The sequence below is a fragment of the Macrobrachium nipponense genome, chromosome 39 (genome assembly GCF_015104395.2).
Source record: "Macrobrachium nipponense isolate FS-2020 chromosome 39, ASM1510439v2, whole genome shotgun sequence".
In the NCBI taxonomy this organism is placed as follows: Eukaryota; Metazoa; Arthropoda; class Malacostraca; order Decapoda; family Palaemonidae; genus Macrobrachium; species Macrobrachium nipponense.
The window spans coordinates 59,742,245-59,765,418 of record NC_061099.1 but is presented as its reverse complement, the minus strand read 5'-3'; the positions used below and the strand labels follow the sequence as shown (position 1 = coordinate 59,765,418).

The window sequence follows — 23,174 nt, the reverse complement described above, 5'->3', positions numbered from 1 at the left end:
TCATAGATCTCTTAGCAAGGTAGAAGACGAACAGGCTTCCTATAGAATGCTTCCTTTTCCTCGAACCAAGAGAGGTAGCAATATACGCCATCTTTATTTTATAGAAAGGGGAATATACTATAGTCTTTTTTTTTTCCCCAAATAAATATAAAATATATATCAATTCTTTACAGAATTTAAGATAAAGGGCGTCAAAGAAAGAGAGGATAATACTTTATGCCTCATTTTGGCTTCAGAGAGGTTGGATTCACAGAGGTCACGTTCTTCTCACAGCATGTTTTTGGAAGTCTTTTCCAAGAGTCTGGATATTCTATCAGCATCTATTATTAAATGGACCTTAACAACCTCTCCACTCTGAGTCTGTCTGCATGCAGACTGACCAGAAGTGACATAAATGAGAGGATTTTTCAAGGTAGATGACAATAGTCATGGCCTAGACATAGAATTGCTGCAGATCGTGCTAGAGGGAATGAGGAAACTGTCCTCTTCCGATACTCTGTGAACCACATAGCGGTTTTTTCTTCCCTTTCAGAGGGAAGAATCACCTTTGTATATATCTGCTATCAAAGAACGCAGTAAAAGGCTATACTCTGTCTCTACAAAGGTAATTGGAGATAGCAGAGGATTAAGATCTTCAGGATCTTATTCGATATATACCTTAATATGACAAGATAGATATCATGTACTTCTAATGGGATCTTTTTTGTGGCCACAGATTCCATGTTCCGACAAGATGGAACTGCTCCTCATCAAACTTCTTTGAGAAATTTTTTATGAGGAATTCTTTGTTTCTCTGGTCCTAAACGACCAAGAAGACAAGTGAATTTTTTGAGCATTGGAATCTCGCATCAGATTCTATGGAGACTAGACAATGGGTTCTTGCCAGCATAGTATGTCTAGCAAAAGAACTGAAACCCCCTATTCCTGATTCAATGTTTTCAGATAGAGGTTTCGTTGTCCATGCAGAGTACTTACGTTTTCATCTACAGTAGAATGGTTCAAACGTTTGCCTACAGAGTCTTTGGTATGCGATGACGGCTCGAATGCTTCCCAGAAGGTGTTCAGAGGGAATACAATAAAGAGCTAGAAATCAGGAGTACTCCCAATTTCAGCTCGGAGTCCCTCCTTCGACTTCCAGGCTTCTTCCCTTCCTTCGGGCAAGGATAGGGAAGATTCTGCAACGAGATACCCCTTCAACATGTAAGAAGAGATCTCGTGAGCACGGGAAGTATTCAAGAAGGACCCTCCTCGGAGGAAGACTTATCTCTCGTACGTTAGATATGCTATCGTCTACTGGATGTAGCTGATTACAATCACCTCCCCTTACCGGAGAGACCAAAAGCTCAAGTGAAAGAATTTCTTCTTCCACCCTTCTCCAGTCTCCTGATAAACGATTGTGGATGTTAAGGACTTTCGGACAATGTAGCGCCAATCAGGCGCCAAAATACCAGAACAGGCGTAAAGACGCCAGAGAAGACAGTCCAAATAAACACTGTCATTGTCTGATGAGGAAAAGGAGCGTGCCTCCAGCCTGGCGCAGATGCGCTAGAGGCAGATAAATCGGAAAAAGTGTCCGATGTGGGCATCGCCAGTTTCCTCGAGACTCTTTAACAAGCTCGAAGCTCCAGCAAGTGGGGAGAAGTCAGCCAGGCGCCAGGCGCCAGGCACCAGGCTCCAGGCAGGCGCAAGGCGCTAGCCAGGCGCCAGGCAAGCAACATGCGCCAGCCAAGCGCGAGGCGTCAGACAGGCGCGAGGCGCCAGCCAGCGCGAGGGTCAGACAGGCGCGAGGCAGCCAAGCCGCGAGGAGCAGCCAGGCATAAGCCAGGCTCTAGGCTTCATCCAGAAGAGATCAATTTCAAAGTGTGATCTCTAAAGCACTTCTTAAGTAACTTGATGATTCCTTCAAACAGCTGAGAATTAAAAGCACTTGAAGTGCGAGCTTTTAACAATTCTTGTTCTTTCCATAACAATATGTCGTGAGAGACATATTAGCTGTAATTTACGGGAGATGCAACTCTGTGTTGTCTTCTCTTTGCACGAAGGAGGTCAAGTTGACCTATGAGAGATCCTTCTCTCTTGGTTACGTGTCTACGGATACGTTGCTGGGATAGGGAGCCGACACTGATCCTTAACTAGTGAGTTAAAAAATTTTAATTTTAACATAAGTATACTATTTCTTTGGGTTATTTGAAATGAGTTTGGGATAGCTCTTTTCAAATTAAGCACAAACCCTCGTGTTAGGATCAGGTGATCGGGATCGGTGTTGTGCTCCTTAATTATGCCAGTAGGCATAGGTGTTTTGTCATGTAAGTGGATAGGACCCTTTGACAAATAACCATTAGATTCTGTCAAGTAAGTGGATAAGACCCCATTGACAGATCTACAAGAACTCTTAGCCATAGGTCACATCCTCGCTGAGGCTCTTGAGACGAAGCAGACTCCTAGCAATAGCTAGGAGGTCAACCCTTCGTCTAAACACATAGGAACCAAGGTTTTATTTATTTATTACCTACAACGTATGTTGTTTACCTGTCTAATCAGTAACTAGCTGTCTCTTACCACCGCCAAAGGTGCCAATCAGCTAAGTATATATCTGACAGGGAAGTTGAATGTATGAAAATGATATTGTTATTGTACAATAAAGTTTCATACATACTTACCTGGCAGATATATACGATTGAATGGCCCACCCAGCCTCCCCTCAGGAGACGGTGGAAGAGAAAAATCTGTCCTTAGAAGGTAATAGTTCCTATTCCTGCCACCCAGCGGCAGGCCGGTAGATCACCTGACCTACCTACCTGTAGCGTGTGCCGCGAAATTCGAATTTCTATCGGGGACGACGGAGTCTATAGCTAAGTATATATCTGCCAGGTAAGTATGTATGAAACTTTATTGTACAATAACAATATCATGTTTTTAGACACCAATTGCAGTAGATCGCCCATTTACCTTGGTAAACGGCAGTACGGCAGAGGTAGATTTTCTGAGATTGCTGGACATATGTCCTGTTGTCTTCTGAGAAAATCCTCTCATTCGGAGGAGACACTTGATAGCCTCCAACCGTGAAAGACAGGGATTTTACTGTCTGGTGGAATCTTTCTACGTGTGTCTAACAAAGATGCTGCCATGGGGGAATCTCCCTTGGCACCTCCGACAACAACGACAGCAAATACGGAAACCATTCTGCCTGTGGCCACAGAGGAGCTACCAATGTCATCCTGAAACTGCTAACTCATCAAACGGTTCAGGACTTGGTGGATCAAACAAAATGGAGGGAAGGCATCCACCTCCAGGTTGTCCCAGGGATGTTGGAACGCGTCCTCCACTAACGCCAGAGGGTCCGGAACCACCGACAGAATACCTCTAGTTTCCTGTTGAACCAGGTTGCAAAGAAGTCTAGCATAGGTCTCCTCCAAACCTGGAAGAACCTGTCTGCCACAGCCTGATGGAGAGACCATTCTGTGCCTAGGATCTGATCCCGACGACTGAGCTTGTCCACGACCACATTCCTTTTGCCTGGGATATACCTAGCTGAGAGCTCCACCGAATTGCTGACCGCCCACTGGTGAACCTTGACTGTCAAGGCGTGAAGTTGACGTGAAACCAGTCCCCCCTGCTTGTTCACATAAGCGACCACCGTGATGTTGTCCGACATGACAACACAGAATGTCCCCTACTTTCTCCCGAAATTCCTTCAGACCTAGAAAGGCTGCCTTTAGCTCTAAGGTGTTGATATGCTGCTGTCTGTCCTCCAAACACCAAATGCCCGAAGTAATGAGGCCGCCTAAATGAGCGCCCCAACCTGTGAGGGAGACATCTGAAAACAGAAGGAAGTCTGATGGAAGAGAAAGCTGAGGAACACCCTTCAGGAGATTCTGATTGTCCAACCACCAACGAAGATCTTCTCTCACTTTTAGAGACAGAGGTACCCTTATCAGGTTTGAGTCCCCCACCAGAGACCAGAAGTCCCTCAGTCTCCATTGGCAGAGACCGAAGATGAAGTCGCCCATGAGGGACCAGCTTCTCCAGAGAAGACAAAATCCAGAAGAATCTGCCATTGATGAGCTGACTGATCCGGTTGCAACAGGAAGTCACGTGCCACTACTCGCAACTTCTCAAACCTCTGATCCGACGGGAAAACTCTCCAGACTGCTGTATCGATGACTATGCCTAGATAGAGAATCCTTTGACTGGGTACGAGATTTGACTTCTCTAAGTTCACCAAGATGCTGAGTTCCAGACAAAACTGAGGCAGACATCTTTGTCCTGCAGCAACTTCTCTCTGGAACCTGCTAAGACTAACCAGTCGTTGAGGTACCTTAGCAAATGGATCCTTGAGCATGAGCCCAAATTGAGATGAGAGTGAAGACTCTTGAGAACACCTGAGGGGCTGTGGTCAACCCGAAGCACAGGACTTTGAACTCGAAGACCCTGTCTCCGAGAGAGAAGCGAAGGAACTTCCTGGACGACGGATGAATAGGGATCTGGAAGTACATGTCCTTTAGATCTATCGACAGCATGAAATTGTTTTCCCTCACAGCTGCCAACACTGATCGCGGGTCTCCATCTTGAACTTCATCTTCCTGATGAAATTATTCAAGGTGAATAGGTCGATCACAGGTCTCCATCCCCCTGGTGACTTGGGCACCCTGAAGATGAGACTAAAACCCCAGAGATGGACGCACACTTCCTCTAGGTTGCACCTTTTGTCCAGCATTTTCTATCCAATTGTTAAGACCTAAGGTTTTGAGCTATGAAAAATACAAATTGTCTTGGGAAATTTTGTCATACTTTAAACCTCGTTCTCGGACCTAGGCTAATTGCAAATTCATCGAACAATACTTGCTTTAAAATGTTTATTAAATATTTTCATCATTCCTTTGGGCCAAAGAATTGCTGGTCATTTTGTTTACCGAACCTAGTCTTGCTAACCTTTGGTAAATAATATTAGTACTTTAACCCTCGCACTTTCCTTTCCACAGAATTTAAAGTGTAAGGACAGAAAGTAGTTAGTACTAGCTACAGCAGTACAAATTAGAGAATTTTCTAAGATATTTTTCTCATGTTTCCTGTACAAGGAGGACACGCATATAAGTTGTGAACATTGTAAATGCTTCTCTCTCTTCCAGCTCCCAGAAATGCTCACTACCACTTGACGCCAACTTGTGCAACGAACACTCAATGGCGCCAGCTCGTGTCCGAGCAGCAAGGCCCCGATAGTGCTTATGGGCACTTAGGTCTAGGAGAAAGAGCAGAATCACCTCCTCTGCTACATAAAATGTACTTGGAAGGTCAATTTCTGTTAATCCAGACACAAGACTGGCAATGGCATGGGAAGGAAGTGGGAGCCAGGCATGGAAGCCGGTGGATAAAATTGTAGGGCTAGTAGTGAGAGATAAAAAAGGCTTTCTTGTATCCACCTTTATCAGGATGGCGCTTTTGTCACACAGGTGCTATGGGCACCTGTGTGACAAAAGCGCCATCCTGTGATAAAGGTGATAACAAGAAAAAGCCTTGGTGATTGAAGTACAAGAAAGCCTTTTTCTCTCTCACTACTAGCCCTACAATTTTATCCACCGGCTTTCATGCCTGGCTCCACTTCCTTCCCATGCCATTGCCAGTCTTGTGTCTGGATTAACAGAAATTGACCTTCCAAGTACATTTTATGTAGCAGAGGAGGTGATTCTGCTCTTTCTCCTAGACCTAAGTCACTGCCATACTTCCCTGAAACTGGAAAAAGTCATATGGAACGTCTAAGGGAAGCTGGTGGGAATTGCCCTCTAGTCGAACCTGATGCATTTTCCCAGGTTTCGACAGACAACACTGAAAAAGGCGTCTTCTTGGAAGTTTAGTAAAGGAGTTGGCTACTTGTCCCGCTGATTCTCCTAAGCAAAGGCAAAATAAGGTTCCTTGCACACTCCCCTGAACCAGGGAGAAGGCCATACTGGAGGCACAAGGGAGGATGGTGGGGTTTGCCTACAGGTAGTGTGCCCCTAAAGCACACCTGTTGCAAAATCCCTGAGAGCTACAGACAGCCATTGGAAAGGCGTCTTTTTTGGAAGTGGCTTGTTTTTCTTCGGGTTCTTTTCTCACTAGTGCGTGCAGAAGAGAAACATTTGGTGCTTGAGTGGAGATACTCTTCCAGTCATAGGCGCTTCCGTTCTAGTACACTACCGGAGCGACAGTTTTTTGTTAGCGCCCATCGGCACCTAAGCGGCTATCAGCACTTGATCACAAAACAACTTAAAAATGTGATGCATCCAATGAAAGCGCTCTGGCACCAGAACGCTTGTGAGCACCCTACTTTATCGAAGTTGTGTGCCTACTACTCCTGTGTAGTATTCAGATTCTCTGGCTGTACGACGACAGACTTCAACTTCGATCCATCTTTTGCGTCTATCTAGCAGCACTTAGACAACATTTTGGATTTTTTAAGAAATCCTCCTCCTGCAGTTAAACCTATTTACTAGGGACTTCATTTTTATCTCTGGTGTCTTTGGTGCAAGAAGGAGAGAGTAAGGAAGCAGAGGAGGACTCTTCTTCAAGTGTGTACGATTATTTTACTTGGTATTGCTTCATGGTACTCCTACCTTCTCCTCACCAGCACTTGCTGAACTTGCGCGAGATTAGGTTCAGACCCCTCGCGCAAGGAGAATTTTCGTGTAAGTTTGGCATGGTCTCTAAAAATACTAATAAATGCTTACTTCTAGAGTTTGAACACGCGTACTTCTAGAGTTTGAACACTAAATATGAACCTAATCATGCTCCCTAAGTATTACTGACTGCCAAAAACAATGAGGTCATTCTCTATGCCTTGCAATGGCGCAATCACCACGGCAGATGCCCTAATGTCCATATCTTCAGCATTTATAATATTAAGCTAACCTTTAAATAAATTTAAAGTTACTGTAATTTTGTTTAAAAGTTAGCCTAAAACATTACCCTTAAGAAAAGAAATAAAGTGTTTGGTAAAAATATAGGAGTGTGAAGATTACATACCCACCCAAATCATTGGGGCGGCAGGGGATTGTTTGGAGACCCATCCTAGATTTCAGCACCCTAAATCGCTTTGTAAAAACTACAAAATTGAAGGTGGAAACTACTCGTTCAGTCCTGTCAGCTATCCGTCAAGGGAATTGGATGGCAACAATAGATATGGAGGATGCATATTTTGTTTTCATATTCCCATTTCATTAGGAATCCATGAAATTTCTCAGGTTTTTGTGTTTGGCATCAAGGTTTTTTAGTTTCGGACCCTTTGCTTTTGCCTCTCCGTAGCCCCACTAGTGTTCACCAGAGTTCTAGCTCCTGTTGCAAAATGGTTACACCTCTCGGGAGTCAACACGTGCCTTTATTTAGATGACTGGTTACTCCCCTCCCCATCGGAAGCAAGATGCATGGAGGACCTACGACAGACTCTTCAATTAGCTCAAGAATTGGGTATAATAATCAACAGGGTCAAGTCTCAATTAGCTCTGACTCAGTTGATAAGATAAAGATAGAATCTCAGAGTTTTCGCGTTTTTCTGTCGGACAAAAGAGTCTGCTCTTGCCTGCAAGCAGTGCAGAACTTTCTCAATCGCCCATAGTGCTCTGCCAAGGACTGGTTGAGCCTGCTCGGCGCTCTCATTAATTGAGAAGTTTGTCACTTTGGGAAGACTGCACATGAGACCACTTCAGTTCTTCCTCAAAGTGAATTGGCAAAGGAAGCTTCATCCGGACACATTTGTTTTTCGGATATCTCTGGAGATCAAAGAAGACCCCTATTTCCTTTGAGCCCCAACAGCACACTATTCTTAGATGCATCAGACCTGGGTTGGGGTGCGACTCTGGGAAACGCAAAAGTATCGGAAACATGGTTTCCAGAAGACACGAATCTTCATATCAACGTGAAAGAGCTTAAGGTGATACATCTAGCCCTTCAGCATTTTGCAACAGTGACACACAACAGCACAGTTATTGTTCATTCGGACAGTACCACAGCCCTTGCATATACGTATAAAGAATCAGGGAGGGACATATTCCTTCTCGCTCTAGCGATGGCCAAGGATCTTTTATTTTGACTTGAAGACAATCGTATGAAGATTATCAAGGAAACTTGAACGTCCTGGCGGAGGAGTTAAGTCGCCGTAAACAGGTTCTACCGACGGAGTTATCATTGAATTCACAGGTTTGCACCTACCTGTGGGAACTGTAGGGAAAGCCTTCGATAGACCTATTTGCGATGTCAAAGAATCACAGACTTCCCCTTTACTGCTCACCTGTCCAGAACTTGCTAGCATGGGGAATTGATGCAAAGCTTGCGGGTACTGTGAACCTGGAGTACCCACCAATCTTGTTTGCTATGGATGGATAATGGTATTTGTTTTTAATGATGTTCAGGTAAATTGCATATCTGGTTGATTTTGTTGAATAACCCGAGGCAAGGGTTTTTCTTCATCACAAAGCTTTGACAGCCATTGGAGTACTACTCCTTGGTTGTAAAGTATTCCACTGAAGTAGAGGAGACTCTTTACCTTACTATCAGACCACTACAGGTCAAGAAGAGCTCTGACCAGAGGCAGTATCTTCATACTGTAGCTCTCTCACCAGGTAAGGATACAACAAGTATTGTTTCAACACTAGCTAATTTACTATCGTAAATTCATCACATTATTGAGTGTTTTTATATGGTTTATGTTCATACTGTCCCACCTCCATTCAATGTGGGATTCAGCTATGTAGTTACTACTTGGTAAGTTACTTATATAAAAATGACATTTTTATAATAAAATAAAATTTTATACATATACTTACCAAGTAACCACATAATCGGAACCCTCCCTCCTCCCCTCTTATGGACATAGAGCATAAATGAATTGAGCTTTTGAGCTACATTGTACCTATTCGTCCCCGAAAGTGGGCTGGGCAGTTACCAACTCCAAAACAAAAGAATAGCTACTGCAAATTTTCTGATCTTATCTGCTGCAAGAGTAGAAATTATAGCTATGTGGTCACTTGGTAAGTATATATATATATATAAAATTTTATTTTATTATAAAAATGTCATTTTTCAGCACTCAAATGTGCCAATTTCTGGTTATTGCTGCTCATAATAGAATATTGGCACTGATACATACTTAACAGAGGTGCCATTAACTGGTTATCGGCACCAAAATCCAGTTATCGGTGCTGGTAAGTGCCAAGGCCATTTCAGTTGTTGGTGGTTTTTGTTTATCATCAAGTCCCCGGAACGGAACCCCCACCGATAACCTTGTACTGCCTGTATTGGATCATGATAAACAAAAATATTTCATGCTACAATGACATTTCAGAACAAAGACTAAATATGTTACTGTAGCAAAAATCCTTTGGTTCACTGTGACCTGTGAGTTGTGGAACTGTCAGTATTGATACAATGAAACTGTGAAAGAGGACGTTGCGATGGAGTGAAAAAGAAAAGTTAAGGAGAGCATAAGCTGATCATAAAATTGATGCCATTGGGATATGAATTCAAAGTTATTACTTCTTTTTGCTTTAGTAGTTTGGTGTATAAACCAAATGTTAGTCAGGATCATGATTTTAGTACTACAGTACTTGCAATAGAATTATTACAAGTCATAACTTAGGCTATAGACAAGGCTACATAGGTGTAGTCTCCCGAGGAGTTTTTTCAGTAAAAAAAAATAATAACAGTGAAGTGGATAGTAAGCTTCTCTATTAGAAATACTACAATTAATTCTACTTTTTTTAATTATTTTACTTTTACTTTAGGGATGGAAGACTATAGTAATCAGGTCAGACATTATTAGCCACACCTATTGTGTTGAAATTCTGCAGAATGAAAACAACACGTATTATTAATATAATAATAATAATAATAATAATAATAATAATAATAGAATATTATTATAAAATTTTATACATATACTTACAAGCTCTGGAATAAGACTAGCAGAGGTTAATATCAGGAGAGGGATCTTCCAGGGCGACTCACTGTCCCCACTACTCTTCGTAGTAGCCATGATTCCCATGACAAAAGCACTACAGAAGATGGATGCCGGGTACCAACTCAAGAAAAGAGGCAACAGAATCAACCATCTGATGTTCATGGACGACATCAAGCTGTATGGTAAGAGCATCAAGGAAATAGATACCCTAATCCAGACTGTAAGGATTGTATCTGGGGACATCAGGATGGAGTTTGGAATAGAAAAATGCGCCTTAGTCAACATACAAAAAGGCAAAGTAACGAGAACTGAAGGGATAAAGTTACCAGATTGGGAGCAACATCAAACACATAGATGAGACAGGATACAAATACCTGGGAATAATGGAAGGAGGAGATATAAAAACACCAAGAGATGAAGGACACGATCAGGAAAGAATATATGCAGAGACTCAAGGCGATACTCAAGTCAAAACTCAACGCCGGAAATACGATAAAAGCCATAAACACATGGGCAGTGCCAGTAATCAGATACAGCGCAGGAATAGTCCGAATGGACGAAGGCAGAACTCCGCAGCATAGATCAGAAAACCAGGAAACATATGACAATACACAAAGCACTACACCCAAGAGCAAATACGGGCAGACTATACATAACACGAAAGGAAGGAGGGAGAGGACTACTAAGTATAGAGGACTGCGTTAACATCGAAAACAGAGCACTGGGCAATATCTAAAAACCAGTGAAGACGAGTGGCTAAAGAGTGCATGGGAAGAAGGACTAATAAAAGTAGACGAAGACCCAGAAATATACAGAGACAGGAGAAAGACAGAAAGAACAGAGGACTGGCACAACAAACCAATGCACGGACAATACATGAGACAGACTAAAGAACTAGCCAGCGATGACAATTGGCAATGGCTACAGAGGGGAGAGCTAAAGAAGGAAACTGAAGGAATGATAACAGCGGCACAAGATCAGGCCCTAAGAACCAGATATGTTCAAAGTACGATAGACGGAAATAAACATCTCTCCCATATGTAGGAAGTGCAATACGAAAAATGAAACCATAAACCACATAGCAAGTGAATGCCCGGCACTTGCACAGAACCAGTACAAAAAGAGGCATGATTCAGTGGCAAAAGCCCTCCACTGGAGCCTGTGCAAGAAACATCAGCTACCTTCGCCAGTAATAAGTGGTACGAGCACCAACCTGAGGGAGTGATAGAAAACGATCAGGCAAAGATCCTCTGGGACTATGGTATCAGAACGGATAGGGTGATACGTGCAAACAGACCAGACGTGACGTTGATTGACAAAGTCAAGAAGAAAGTATCACTCATTGATGTCGCAATACCATGGGACACCAGAGTTGAAGAGAAAGAGAGGGAAAAAAATGGATAAGTATCAAGATCTGAAAATAGAAATAAGAAGGATATGGGATATGCCAGTGGAAATCGTACCCATAATCATCGGAGCACTAGGCACGATCCCAAGATCCCTGAAAAGGAATCTAGAAAAAACTAGAGGCTGAAGTAGCTCCAGGACTCATGCAGAAGAGTGTGATCCTAGAAACGGCACACATAGAAAGAAAAGTGATGGACTCCTAAGGAGGCAGGATGCAACCCGGAACCCCACACTATAAATACAACCCAGTCGAATTGGAGGACTGTGATAGAGCAAAAAAAAAAAAAAAAAAAAAAAAAAAAAAAAAAAAAAAAAAAAAAAAAAAAAAAACCCCCCCCCCCCCCCCCCAATAATAATAATAATAATAATAAAAATAACAATAATATAATAATTATAATAATAATATGGCTCTGGGGTCCAGGCCTATGCTATTGGCTTTATAGTATGCTGGGTTATATTTCAGATAGCAACAATATACCTATAGTGGCATCAGATCTTTGTAACTTATAAAGGGTGTCTATGAGACCATAAAGTAGAATTTGTGAAATTGCTCTACAGTCTTGGTGTCGTTTACTTCCATCATTATTTTTTTTCATAGACCTATAGGCTTAATAAGTGCACTTGACCTACAGGTAAGGCAAGGAGAGGCAAACTGAGCCATTTAAACAGTTAACGTCTGGTTAAACCACGGCCACAAATATATCTCCGATATGTTCATTAAATTAAATACTATACTATTACGTACTATGGCAGCTAAAAAGTCAAATTCATGAAGTATTTTCATCTTTGCATATTTACCATAATTAAAAATTACTGTGTTAATGTTTATGTAATTATTTAGCAGATATTTTAAGAATTATATCATTGATACTTAAAAACCAAGGTTATTTAACTATTTTTTTGAGCAAAGTTGCAAAATTTCGTTGTTACAACTTAGTGTTATTAGAAATGTGAAGAAAGTAAGAGTTGGCAGTGACTTTCAAACGAAAATCGCTGAAATCGGGTCACATGACTTTGAAGTAGCTTGTAGTAAATGAAGTACTCCCTTACTGTATTGTGCTGAAAAAAGGATGATGAGAATTACATAGAAATACTGCATGGTAGTACAAAAACTTGATAAAAATTGGACAGATTGTTAGCAAGTAATAATTTATGTAATCATAATTACAAACTGAAAATTATATTTTTTAATTAAAAGAATAGCAAGGTACAGTATAGAGAAAATGTACTGAAAGAGCTTATATTAAAAGCTTGAACTACTTTCTTTGTCAAGTGTATAGATTCTTTCTTTGCATCAGTGTATAGTACTACAAAGTGAACAAATTCATAAGTGTTAGAATTGCAATTCATAACTGATAGGTAATAGAAATGATAAAAAGAGAAATGTCTCAGTTGGTGCAACATGGCAAAACTCCACTTTGATGATTGATGGTAGTAAAGATAAGTGAGAATATAGATAAAGACTCAAAATTCAAGCGACTGAAAATAGTGATGGTATCAGCTTGATAGTATAAGTTGAGAATGTAAGGACTTTGTTGTGTTTGATGTGTCCTGGCTTAGCTCTGGCTTAGCCAGGCTTCCAACTTACATTCACTCAGCAACCACAGAAAAATACCTAGATCCCTATGTCCAATTGTCCATCATTTCCCAAGTATGTATATTATTCTGCAATAATTATCCCTTTATATTAATCCTTTTAGGATGGGCTAAATGTATATTAAGCACACCCCCAGACTGGGCAAACTAAGGTTGGCCAATTTAAGAAAAAAAAACACCAATGGAAAGAAGAGAAAGATATGCAAATGCCCTTGGTGTAAGAAAAATAAAAAACTTTTTCTGTACTTTCCACGGGAAGTTGAAAGTGAATATTTACAACATCTGTAAAAATATGCTAATTTTACATAGTTGTACGTGTAATACTAATTTATTTTATTTTATTTTGTAAAATAATTACAGCTCACTGTACAGTATCAACAGATAAGAATTAAAATCAGTAACAAAATCTGAGTGTATTTATTGTAAAATATTTACAAGGTTTGGCTGAGATGAAGGAGATGCAAGTAAACCTTTTTTGTGATGGGTATGTATACAATTTTTTAATATTTTTTTGCACTTTTCTTTGCAAAATTACAATTTTAGCTGACGTAGTAGTATCATGAAAGACGAAGATTAAAATCAACAGTAATCCCTGGGTGTATTTATGAGCAAATAAATAAAAAGACATCATGAGATAGAGAGGGGCAGTACATTCCCCCTTCAATTCTCAAGGTACGCTAATCCAAAGCTGTCCTGTACTGACTTACTAGAGTTGATAAAAGTTATTTATGTCCCAGTGAAGTGTTATGAACATCTTTCCCCTTAAATTCATCCAAACTATATGGGATGTGATATTAATACTAATCATACGAGTTAGCCCAGTGTTTGCTCAAAACCTGTTACAGTTCTTCATATGATTATGGTCATCCAGTAAGGGTTAAGTGTGGAGTGGTAAGGCTTGTTTTCTTAAATTACTTTACTAAGTTATAATTTCATACATTCAACTTCCCTGTCAGTATATACTTAGCTATAGACTCCGTCGTCCCCGATAGAAATTCGAATTTCGCGGCACACGCTACAGGTAGGTAGGTCAGGTGATCTACCGGCCTGCCGCTGGGTGGCAGGAATAGGAACTATTACCTTCTAAGGACAGATTTTTCTCTATCGTTTGGACTGTAAACATACGTTTACGGTTCCTCCTGATTTGATTTTCGTGTTTTCATCGCCATCGATCTTCTGGGCTGTCTTTTGCAGGGAAGTACTGGGTCTTTGGTTCGGCATACGCTTTTATTAACTTTTTAATGAATTTCGCTTCGAAATTTCGAAGAAAATACTAAGTGAAACTACCGAAATCATCGGTAGACACTCACATAGTTTGCCATAAAGAGAATTATTAATATTTATTCATTATTATATGTAATAAAGGTTACAACTTTATTAAGGAAATATTAAACTCTAATTTCCTACTTTAGGAAGCAGAAAAGCATATAACTAGATACGCTTACTTTATAAGCTTTAATAGCGTTTGTGCTAACGAGCAGTTAGAGTATTAGCAGTACTAGTAGTTTGTTTGCATCCTCATCACCTTTTTACTCCTCAGAAACTACAAATTTATATATATGCAAATTGAAGATAAATGGATAGCTCAAATGCAAGCTTTTAAAAGGTAAGAAGTGAATATAGTGTTCCCCCATTGCAATGGAGGGTGCGTCTGATCGGCTCTGTCTCGCTCCCAGGTCTAGACCTCTTCCAAGCTCACAAGCCCAGAGGAGAAGGAATGTCGACAACCGCAGGGGGGTTACAGAGAATCCCCACCGATCAGGCGTCCCCTCGGCAGGTTTCTGTAGAACGTCCCAGACTGCCAAGTTCGCCATTGGAAAGGCGTCCTAATGTAATGTGTTCCCCTTATTAGACGGATAAGGAGAAGAAAGTTTCAACGGCGTAGATTCAATGAAGATGCAAGATAATCTCGTCGTAGATATCGGAACCTCAGAGAGAGATCTTTCGATAACAGTTGCGGTAGAGGCATTGCCCTAATTCCTGTTTTCGTTCCCCGTACAAATTTAGACGGAGGCTCTATCCCATGGGGTTTGAAAGAGTTATTTCAACAATTCCTCATCGGTACATTTATATGAAAATATATCTATTCTGAGAAGAACGGATTAGATATTAAAGAATATATGTTGATCGAATGAATTAGGGATCTCGTTTAATGATTAAACATACATATATAATTTTTAAGCTTCTAGCTCCTCGGACATGAAGCGCCTGAAACGCCTGAAGCGCCTGAGGCGCCTGAGGCGCCTGAAGCGCCTGGGGCGCCTGGAGCGCCTGGGGCGCCTGGAGCGCCTGGGGCGCCTGGAGCGCCTGGGGCGCCTGGAGCGCCTGGGGCGCCTGGAGCGCCTCGGGCGCCTCGGGCGCCTGAAATGAGGCGTAAAGCTCTTCAAGTAAAAGGAATGAGGCGCAACGCGCCTGAAAAGCCTGAAGTGGCTAAAGGGAAATATTTAACTCCTAGAGAAGAGCGCCTAAAGAGCCTGAGGCGCCTGAAACGAGGCGCAAAGCGCCTGAAGCGTCCGAAGGGAGACGCAAGGCGCCTGCAAAGCCCGAAGGACGCAAAGCGTCTAGAGCGCCTGAAAGCAGGCGCAAGGATTTGTACAACCCAAAATACAATTTGGATGAGTTATCGGGATTTGAAGCGGACTTGGAGGCTCCTCTTTGGGATTTTTTCTCAAGATCAATTTTCCCCTGACAGGGCCTCTAGGTGTCGCACAGGTGATCGTAGCCCCTGTCGGGAAGGAATTGATCATGAAAAAAGAGAACGACATATAAGGACTTCTCCTGGTAGGGACGAAAGTTGTCGCACAAGCGGCCACCGTCCTTGTCAGGAGGGCCTTAGGGTAAAAGAACAACATCGGCCTTCTCCTGGCAGGGACTCAAGATGTCGCACAAGCGACCGTAGCCCTTGTCAGGTTAGAATCGGTACTGCTAAAAGCCCTTCACCTTACGGAAGGAGGCGCTCTCCTCCGGTTGCTCATTCTTCTCCCAACTTGATGGACAGGAAATGGAAGATAGATCGGAATTGGAAGCCAATAAGGGAGCAGGTCTCTCAGTTTATAAGACCTTAGCGACCTTTTTTTTTTATTGAAAATTAGTTCATTACTAATAAGACGATATTAAAATCTTCCTCCTTCTAAAGTAATGCAACCAACCATTTACAGAAAGAGTGGCAATCGTTTGCAAATTGAACAAGGTTCGTACGAGCTCTCATTCATTGATTAGAGGCTCTTCCAGATAATAGAGGCGTAGAATACGGCCTTATCTCCAAGAGAATAAAAAATTTGAGGGATTCTCTTTCGATCCGAGAGTTTTCATTGCGATCTCTTTCGACTAATGCTAATTCGTGTTTATTGACGAAAAGAACGGAGAGGGCAAAATTTCCATTCTCTCTCCGCATCGGAGAGGAAAGAATGTAGAAGGAAGACTTGCTGCATACAACTGCTGAATGACAAGTCATATACGCATACCATAGTTGCCTTTGTGGTTCGCTACGAAATTATCTATATCCTTACAGTTATTTTCCTGGTAAGGACTTCGCTTAAAAAGTTTGTTACGACAATACCTACTCAGCTTCGGTATTTAACAAAGGTTGTTTGGCTTAAATTGGCATTATTGAGAGCTTCCTTAGGCTCGGGAATAATTTTATTATATTCCTTCATTAAATGAAGTAACTGGCAACTCACGATGAATGCAGCCAGGCAGCGAGCGAGACGGCAGGGCTGTCATTGTAAGCGTAAGGCCAATACAGTACCATTCAGGTCTCGGTCATTACCAGTTGGTTGCATCTCTCTCTCCAACGGGATCGAATGGTTAACCGTATATTCCCCCTACAATCATGGACTTAGTCGCGAATGGAGGGGATAGTTAAGCTAACATAAATAAAATATTGTCTGCCTTTTGCTAAGAAGTTTTCAATAAAAAAGATATTATAACCTTTCAATGCTGTTTACCGTAGGGAACATTATTAAAGGATTCTAACACAGCAGAACATTATATTATATAATGCTCTCATGCTTACGAAAGCATGGCTTATTAGAATACATGCTTAGTGAGAAGATGAATGTAGTAGAGAATTCACTTTAAGACTACGGTATGGTCAAGTCTTTCGAGAAACGCACACAACCTTTTTAGAATCAGATATTGCTCAAGAGAAGATGGATGAGTGGAATGGGAAACATTCTCTTCGTGGCAGAAATGGTTTCCCTGAATAGAATATACTACGTATATAAGAGTTTTTTCCTACTAAAAACGGAATTAACATGTGTAAGGATGTCGTGTACCATAAAGGCACAGATGTTATGGTACATAACATAAAGAGTATTAGAAGAAAAGCGCCGGTCTGAAGCGCCAACCTGGCACAATGAGCCAAGAGCACCAGCCAAGATATTTTCTCGTTTTAGCGAGTTATTAACATAAGATCCAGTAGCCTCTCAGACAGCACGCTCGGTAACGGCAAGATTCGTTCCTGATTTCGTTACCCATTTAATCACTTAGGCCAATTCCACGACTCTCTCATATCGCAAAGAGCATTGAGAATCTCTTTTTTCGCTCCTGTTCGCGTTAACAAAGAGAACCTATTTGGAAAAAGAGGTTCGATGCAAGATTTTGCATGTCCGTGAGAACCTTCTCGATCGACGATAATAACTGTTAATGTATGTCTAACATTTATTGGAAAGAGTTGTGAGAACCTGCGGAAAGTCTTCTTCATAGATCTCTTAGCAAGGTAGAAGACGAACAGGCTTCCTATAGAATGCTTCCTTTTCCTCGAACCAAGGAGAGGTAGCAATATACGCCATCTTTATTTTATAGAAAGGGGAATATACTATAGTCTTTTTTTTTTTCCCCTAAATATAAATATAAATATAAATTCTTTGCAGAATTTAAGATAAAGGGCGTCAAAGAAAGAGAGGATAATACTTTATGCCTCATTTTGGCTTCAGAGAGGTTGGATTCACAGAGGTCACGTTCTTCTCACAGCATGTTTTTGGAAGTCTTTTCCAGAGTCTGGTATTCTATCAGCATCTATTATTAAATGGACCTTAACAACCTCTCCACTCTGATCTGTCTGCATGCAGACTGACCAGAAGTGGACATAAATGAGAGGATTTTTCAAGGTAGATGGAATAGTCAGGCCTAGACATAGAATTGCTGCAGATCGTGCTAGAGGGAATGAGGAAACTGTCCTCTTCCGATACCTCTGTGAACCACATACTGTTTTTTCTTCCCTTTCAGAGGGAAGAATCACCTTTGTATATATCTGCTATCAAAGAACGCAGTAAAAGGCTATACTCTGTCTCTACAAAGGGAATTGGAGATAGCAGAGGATTAAGATCTTCAGGATCTTATTCGATATATACCTTAATATGACAAGATAGGATATCATGTACTTCTAATGGGATCTTTTTTGTGGCCACAGATTTCCAGTTCCGACAAGATGGAACTGCTCCTCATCAAACTTCTTTGAGAAATTTTTATGAGGGAATTCTTTGTTTCTCTGGGTCCTAAACGACCAAGAAGACAAGTGAATTTTTTGAGCATTGGAATCTCGCATCAGATTCTATGGAGACTAGACAATGGGTTCTTGCCAGCATAGTATGTCTAGCAAAAGAACTGAAACCCCCTATTCCTGATTCAATGTTTTCAGATAGAGGTTTCGTTGTCCAGGCAGAGTACTTACGTTTTCATCTACAGTAGAATGGTTCAAACGTTTGCCTACAGAGTCTTTGGTATGCGATGACGGCTCGAAATGCTTCCCAGAAGGTGTTCAGAGGGATACAATAAAGAGCTAGAAATCAGGAGTACTCCCAATTTCAGCTCGGAGTCTCCTTCGACTTCCAGGCTTCTGCCCTTCCTTCGGGCAAGGATAGGGAAGATTCTGCAACGAGACACCCCTTCAACATGTAAGAAGAGATCTCGTGAGCACGGAAGTATTCAAGAAGGGACCCCCTCGGAGGAAGACTTATCTCTCGTACGGTTAGATATGCTATCGTCTACTGGATGTAGCTGATTACAATCACCTCCCCTTACCGGAGAGACCAAAAGCTCAAAGTGAAAGAATTTCTTCCACCCTTCTCCAGTCTCCTGATAAACGATTGTGGATGTTAAGGACTTTCGGACAATGTAGCGCCAATCAGGCGCCAAAATACCAGAACAGGCGTAAAGACGCCAGAGGAAGACAGTCCAAATAAACACTTTCATTGTCCTGATTGAGGAGAAGGATCGGTGCCTCCAGCCTGGCGCAGATGCGCTAGAGGCAAATAAATCGGAAAAAGTGTCCGATGTGGGCATCGCCAGTTTCCTCGAGACTCTTTAACAAGCTCGAAGCTCCAGCAAGTGGGGAGAAGTCAGCCAGGCGCCAGGCTCCAGGCAGGCGCAAGGCGCTAGCCAGGCGCCAGGCAAGCAACATGCGCCACACACGCCAAGCGCTAGGCGTCAGACAGGCGCGAGGCGCCAGCCAGGCGCGAGGAGCCAGCCAGGCACAAGCCAGGCTCTAGGCTTCATCCAGAAGAGATCAATTTCAAAGTGTGATCTCTAAAGCACTTCTTAAGTAACTTGATGATTCCTTCAAACAGCTGAGAATTAAAAGCGCTTGAAGTGCGAGCTTTTAACAATTCTTGTTCTTTCCATAACAATATGTCGTGAGAGACATATTAGCTGTAATTTACGGGAGATGCAAACCTCTGTGTTGTCTTCTCTTTGCACGAAGGAGGTTTCAAGTTGACCTATGAGAGATCCTTCTCTCTTGGTTACGTGTCTACGGATACGTTGCTGGGATAGGGAGCCGACACTGATCCTTAACTATGAGTTAAAAAAATTTTTTTTTATTTTTAACATAAGTATACTATTTTCTTTGGGTTATTTGAAATGAGTTTGGGGATAGCTCTTTTCAAATTAAGCACAAACCCTCGTGTTAGGATCAGGTGATCGGGATCGGTGTTGTGCTCCTTAATTATGCCAGTAGGCATAGGTGTTTTGTCATGTAAGTGGATAGGACCCCTTTGACAAACTAACCATTTAGAATTCTTTGTCAAGTAAGTGGATAAAGACCCCTAATTGACAGATCTACAAGAACTCTTAGCCATAGGTCAACATCCTCGCTGAGGCTCTTGAGACGAAGCAGACTCCTAGCAATAGCTAGGAGGTCAACCCTTCGTCTAAACACATAGGGGAACCAAGGTTTTATTTTATTTATTACCTACAACGTATGTTTACCTGTCTAATCAGTAACTAGCTGTCTCTTACCCACCGCCAAAGGTGCCAATCAGCTAAGTATATATCTGACAGGGAAGTTGAATGTATGAAAATGATATTGTTATTGTAGCAATAAAGTTTCATACATACTTACCTGGCAGATATATACGATTGAATGGCCCACCCAGCCTCCCCTCAGGAGACAGGTGGAAGAGAAAAATCTGTCCTTAGAAGGTAATAGTTCCTATTCCTGCCACCCAGCGGCAGGCCGGTAGATCACCTGACCTACCTACCTGTAGCGTGTGCCGCGAAATTCGAATTTCTATCGGGGACGACGGAGTCTATAGCTAAGTATATATCTGCCAGGTAAGTATGTATGAAACTTTACTACTAACAATAAAATATATCATACTTCATTCTTTTGTTATTTTGCCTTTTGCAGACAGTGGAGAAACTCCGAGAAAGTGATTTAAAAGAAATTCGTCACTTTTTAACTCCTCAAACAGTGAAACACATAGCTTTGTATGGTCCAGAGCTCTTATTTTCACAGTTATCTTCAGTACACCCCAGACAATATCAGACTTCACCTTTATCATTTTTTAAAGGTAAGCAACATTTTGTTCCTGTTGTTTGCTTCCTTATGTATAAGCTGCCTCAGGTTTATTTTTGTACATGAACTTCCCTGCCAGATATATACTTAGCTATAGTCTCCGACGTTCCCGACAGAATTTCAAATCTTGCGGCACTCGCGACAGGTAGGTCAGGTGGTCTACCTTAACCCGACGCTGGGTGGCGTGTGTATGAACCAATCTATCTCTCCAGCCAGATTTTTTTTCCTGTCGCTTGAAGCGATAACAACTGTTGTCGTTTCATTCCGATAGATTCTTCATTTCTCGCTTGCCTGGAGATTGATTTGGACTTTTTGGTGACGTATTCGCTCTATTTTGGCTTGGCATACGCTGATTGTGGACCGTTATTGACTTTGCGCTGGAATTTTCCCTGTAGAATGTCTGATTTTGATTCTGTTTCCAAAACTCCGGTTTTGTTTAGAATATGTTTGACTGATGGATGTAAGGTGAGGTTACCGAAAGCTGCGGTTGACCCTCACACTATCTGTGTTAAATGTAGGGGGAATGAATGTACGTTTAGTAACCCGTGTCAAGAGTGTGAGGTTTTGAACGAAGATGAATATAAGGCTCTTTCTTCTTATATTAGGAAACTTGAAAGGGATAGGGTACGTAAAGCTTCTTCCACGAGTTTGAGCAGGTCGAGAATGAGTGAGAATGAAACTAAATTAATGTTGTATTAGAACCTTCCTCCCAGGTCTCAGCTCCTGCTCCCCGCACTGAAGCCGTAGATTCTTCGTCTTCGGAGGCGCGGCCTTAAAAGCTTCCTTGTGTTTTCTAAGGAAGACAAGACTCTTCGTACTGATCAAGGTAAGAGTGTCAGTGATGATAAGTGCAGTGTACCCAGTGATGTGGAGGGTGCATCTGACGGTCTCCCTTAGTGCCTCCAGGCCTAGAACCTCTTCCAGACTCCCAGTTCCAGTGGAGGAGGAAAGTCGAAAGCCGCAGGAGGGCTAGGGAGAGCGCCCACCGGTCAGGCGTCCCCTCGGCAGATCCTGAAGTTCGCTCCCAGGCTGCCTTGGATCGTAAGAAGAAGGATATTCTTCGTCAGTGTTTTTCGTCGTCCTCTTCTCCTTCGCCGAAGCGTGGTTGGAGCTCTAAGGAGGCGTCACGCCCGTTGAAGAGGGCTGCGGAGGCTCCCTTCAGTACGTTAGTGTCCAGCCCAGAAGACTTTTCTGATGTAGCTTCCTTGCAAGCAAAGAAGCCTAGGAGATCCTGTGATCGCCCTTGATCGCCCTTCTTCTCCTGCTCCTCGCGCTGAGCTTGCTTCGGAAGAAGATCCTGGGAACTCACCTACTCGAGTGCTAGCGGGCCTACAAGCTCAGATCACAGCCTTGGCGGACTCCTTGGCATCGAGATCACGTAGAAGGAAGGATTTGTCTCTCCCTATCAAGCGATCTTCCGACGAAAAGCGCCTCGGTCTCCCTATCAAGAGATCGAGGCGCTTTTCGTCGGAAGATCGCTCTCCTTGTAATCGGCGATCTCCTTCTTTTGAGGATACTTCTACACATCGTAGGATTTCACGAGAGGAGCACCACTCCCGTGGCTCCCTCTCGGAGGTGTCGAGGCGCCATTCGTCGGATAGGCGCTCATTGGACTATGAAGATATTTCCCCAGATCGGATTCCTGCCTCAGGTAGACGCTCCGCCCCTTCTGTTTCTCCTTCTTCTAGAGTTCGTGCAAGAAGAGAGAGTCGCTCAGGTCATAGAAGACTTATTTCGTCGTCTCCGTCTCATCTTTCTTCTCCTCGCCTTCTCAGAGAACCTAGGGAATGCCCTTCTGAAAGTAGGCGCGCTTCTCCTTCCGACTACTGTCGTCGGATACCGTGACTTGTAGGCGCTCATCGCATGGAGTTCGCTCCTCGCCTGTAAGACATCAAGAGTCTAGTAGGAGCCCTGCGCCTGGTAGGCGTCCTTCTTTTAGTAGCTGTTCTCCTGGAGAAAGGCGCCTTGATCCTCGTTTGCTTCGTTCTCCTAGTAGGCGCTCTTCGTTCTCGAGGCTCCCTACTCCTGATCGGTCCCCTCTTGCTAGAAGTCAAGAACGCCTCAAGCGCCCTGCTTCTGTTAGGCGCTCGGAGCCTTACAGACGTTCTCCCCTTGGTAAGGACCAAGATCTCATCGAACGCCTTGTTCCGTTTAAGCGCTCGGAGCATAGCAGCCGCTCTCCGCTTCGTAGGCATCAAGAGCCTCTCAAGTGCCCTGCTCCTGATAGGCGCCCTATTTTTAGCAACGTTTCTCCGCTTGGTAGGCGCCAGGATTCCCCTAAGCGCCCTGTGACAGATAGGCGCTCAGCGCCTAGTAGCCGCTCTCCTCACGATCGGCGCCAGGATTTTAGTAGGCGCTCTCCCTCTCGTAATCTCCCTAGGGATAGACGTGGTCTTTCTAGGGAAGGGAGTCCTTCCTCTTTTGCTGTTAAGAGTTTGTCTTCGT

The 23,174-nt window shown here is 42.7% G+C and overlaps 1 protein-coding gene and 1 pseudogene across 1 annotated transcript in view; both read left to right on the top strand.

Moving 5' to 3' along the window:
* The window catches only part of LOC135210368 (ATP-dependent zinc metalloprotease YME1L-like), a 365,863-nt pseudogene that overhangs the window by 55,003 nt on the left and 287,686 nt on the right, over positions 1 to 23,174 (top strand).
* LOC135209927 (uncharacterized) overlaps positions 1 to 23,174 on the top strand; it is a 142,232-nt gene that overhangs the window by 41,100 nt on the left and 77,958 nt on the right. Inside the window, exon 3 of the mRNA XM_064242662.1 lies at positions 20,562 to 20,724. Coding sequence (XP_064098732.1) covers positions 20,562 to 20,724 — 163 coding nt within the window. The remainder of the gene's footprint in view (positions 1 to 20,561; positions 20,725 to 23,174) is intronic.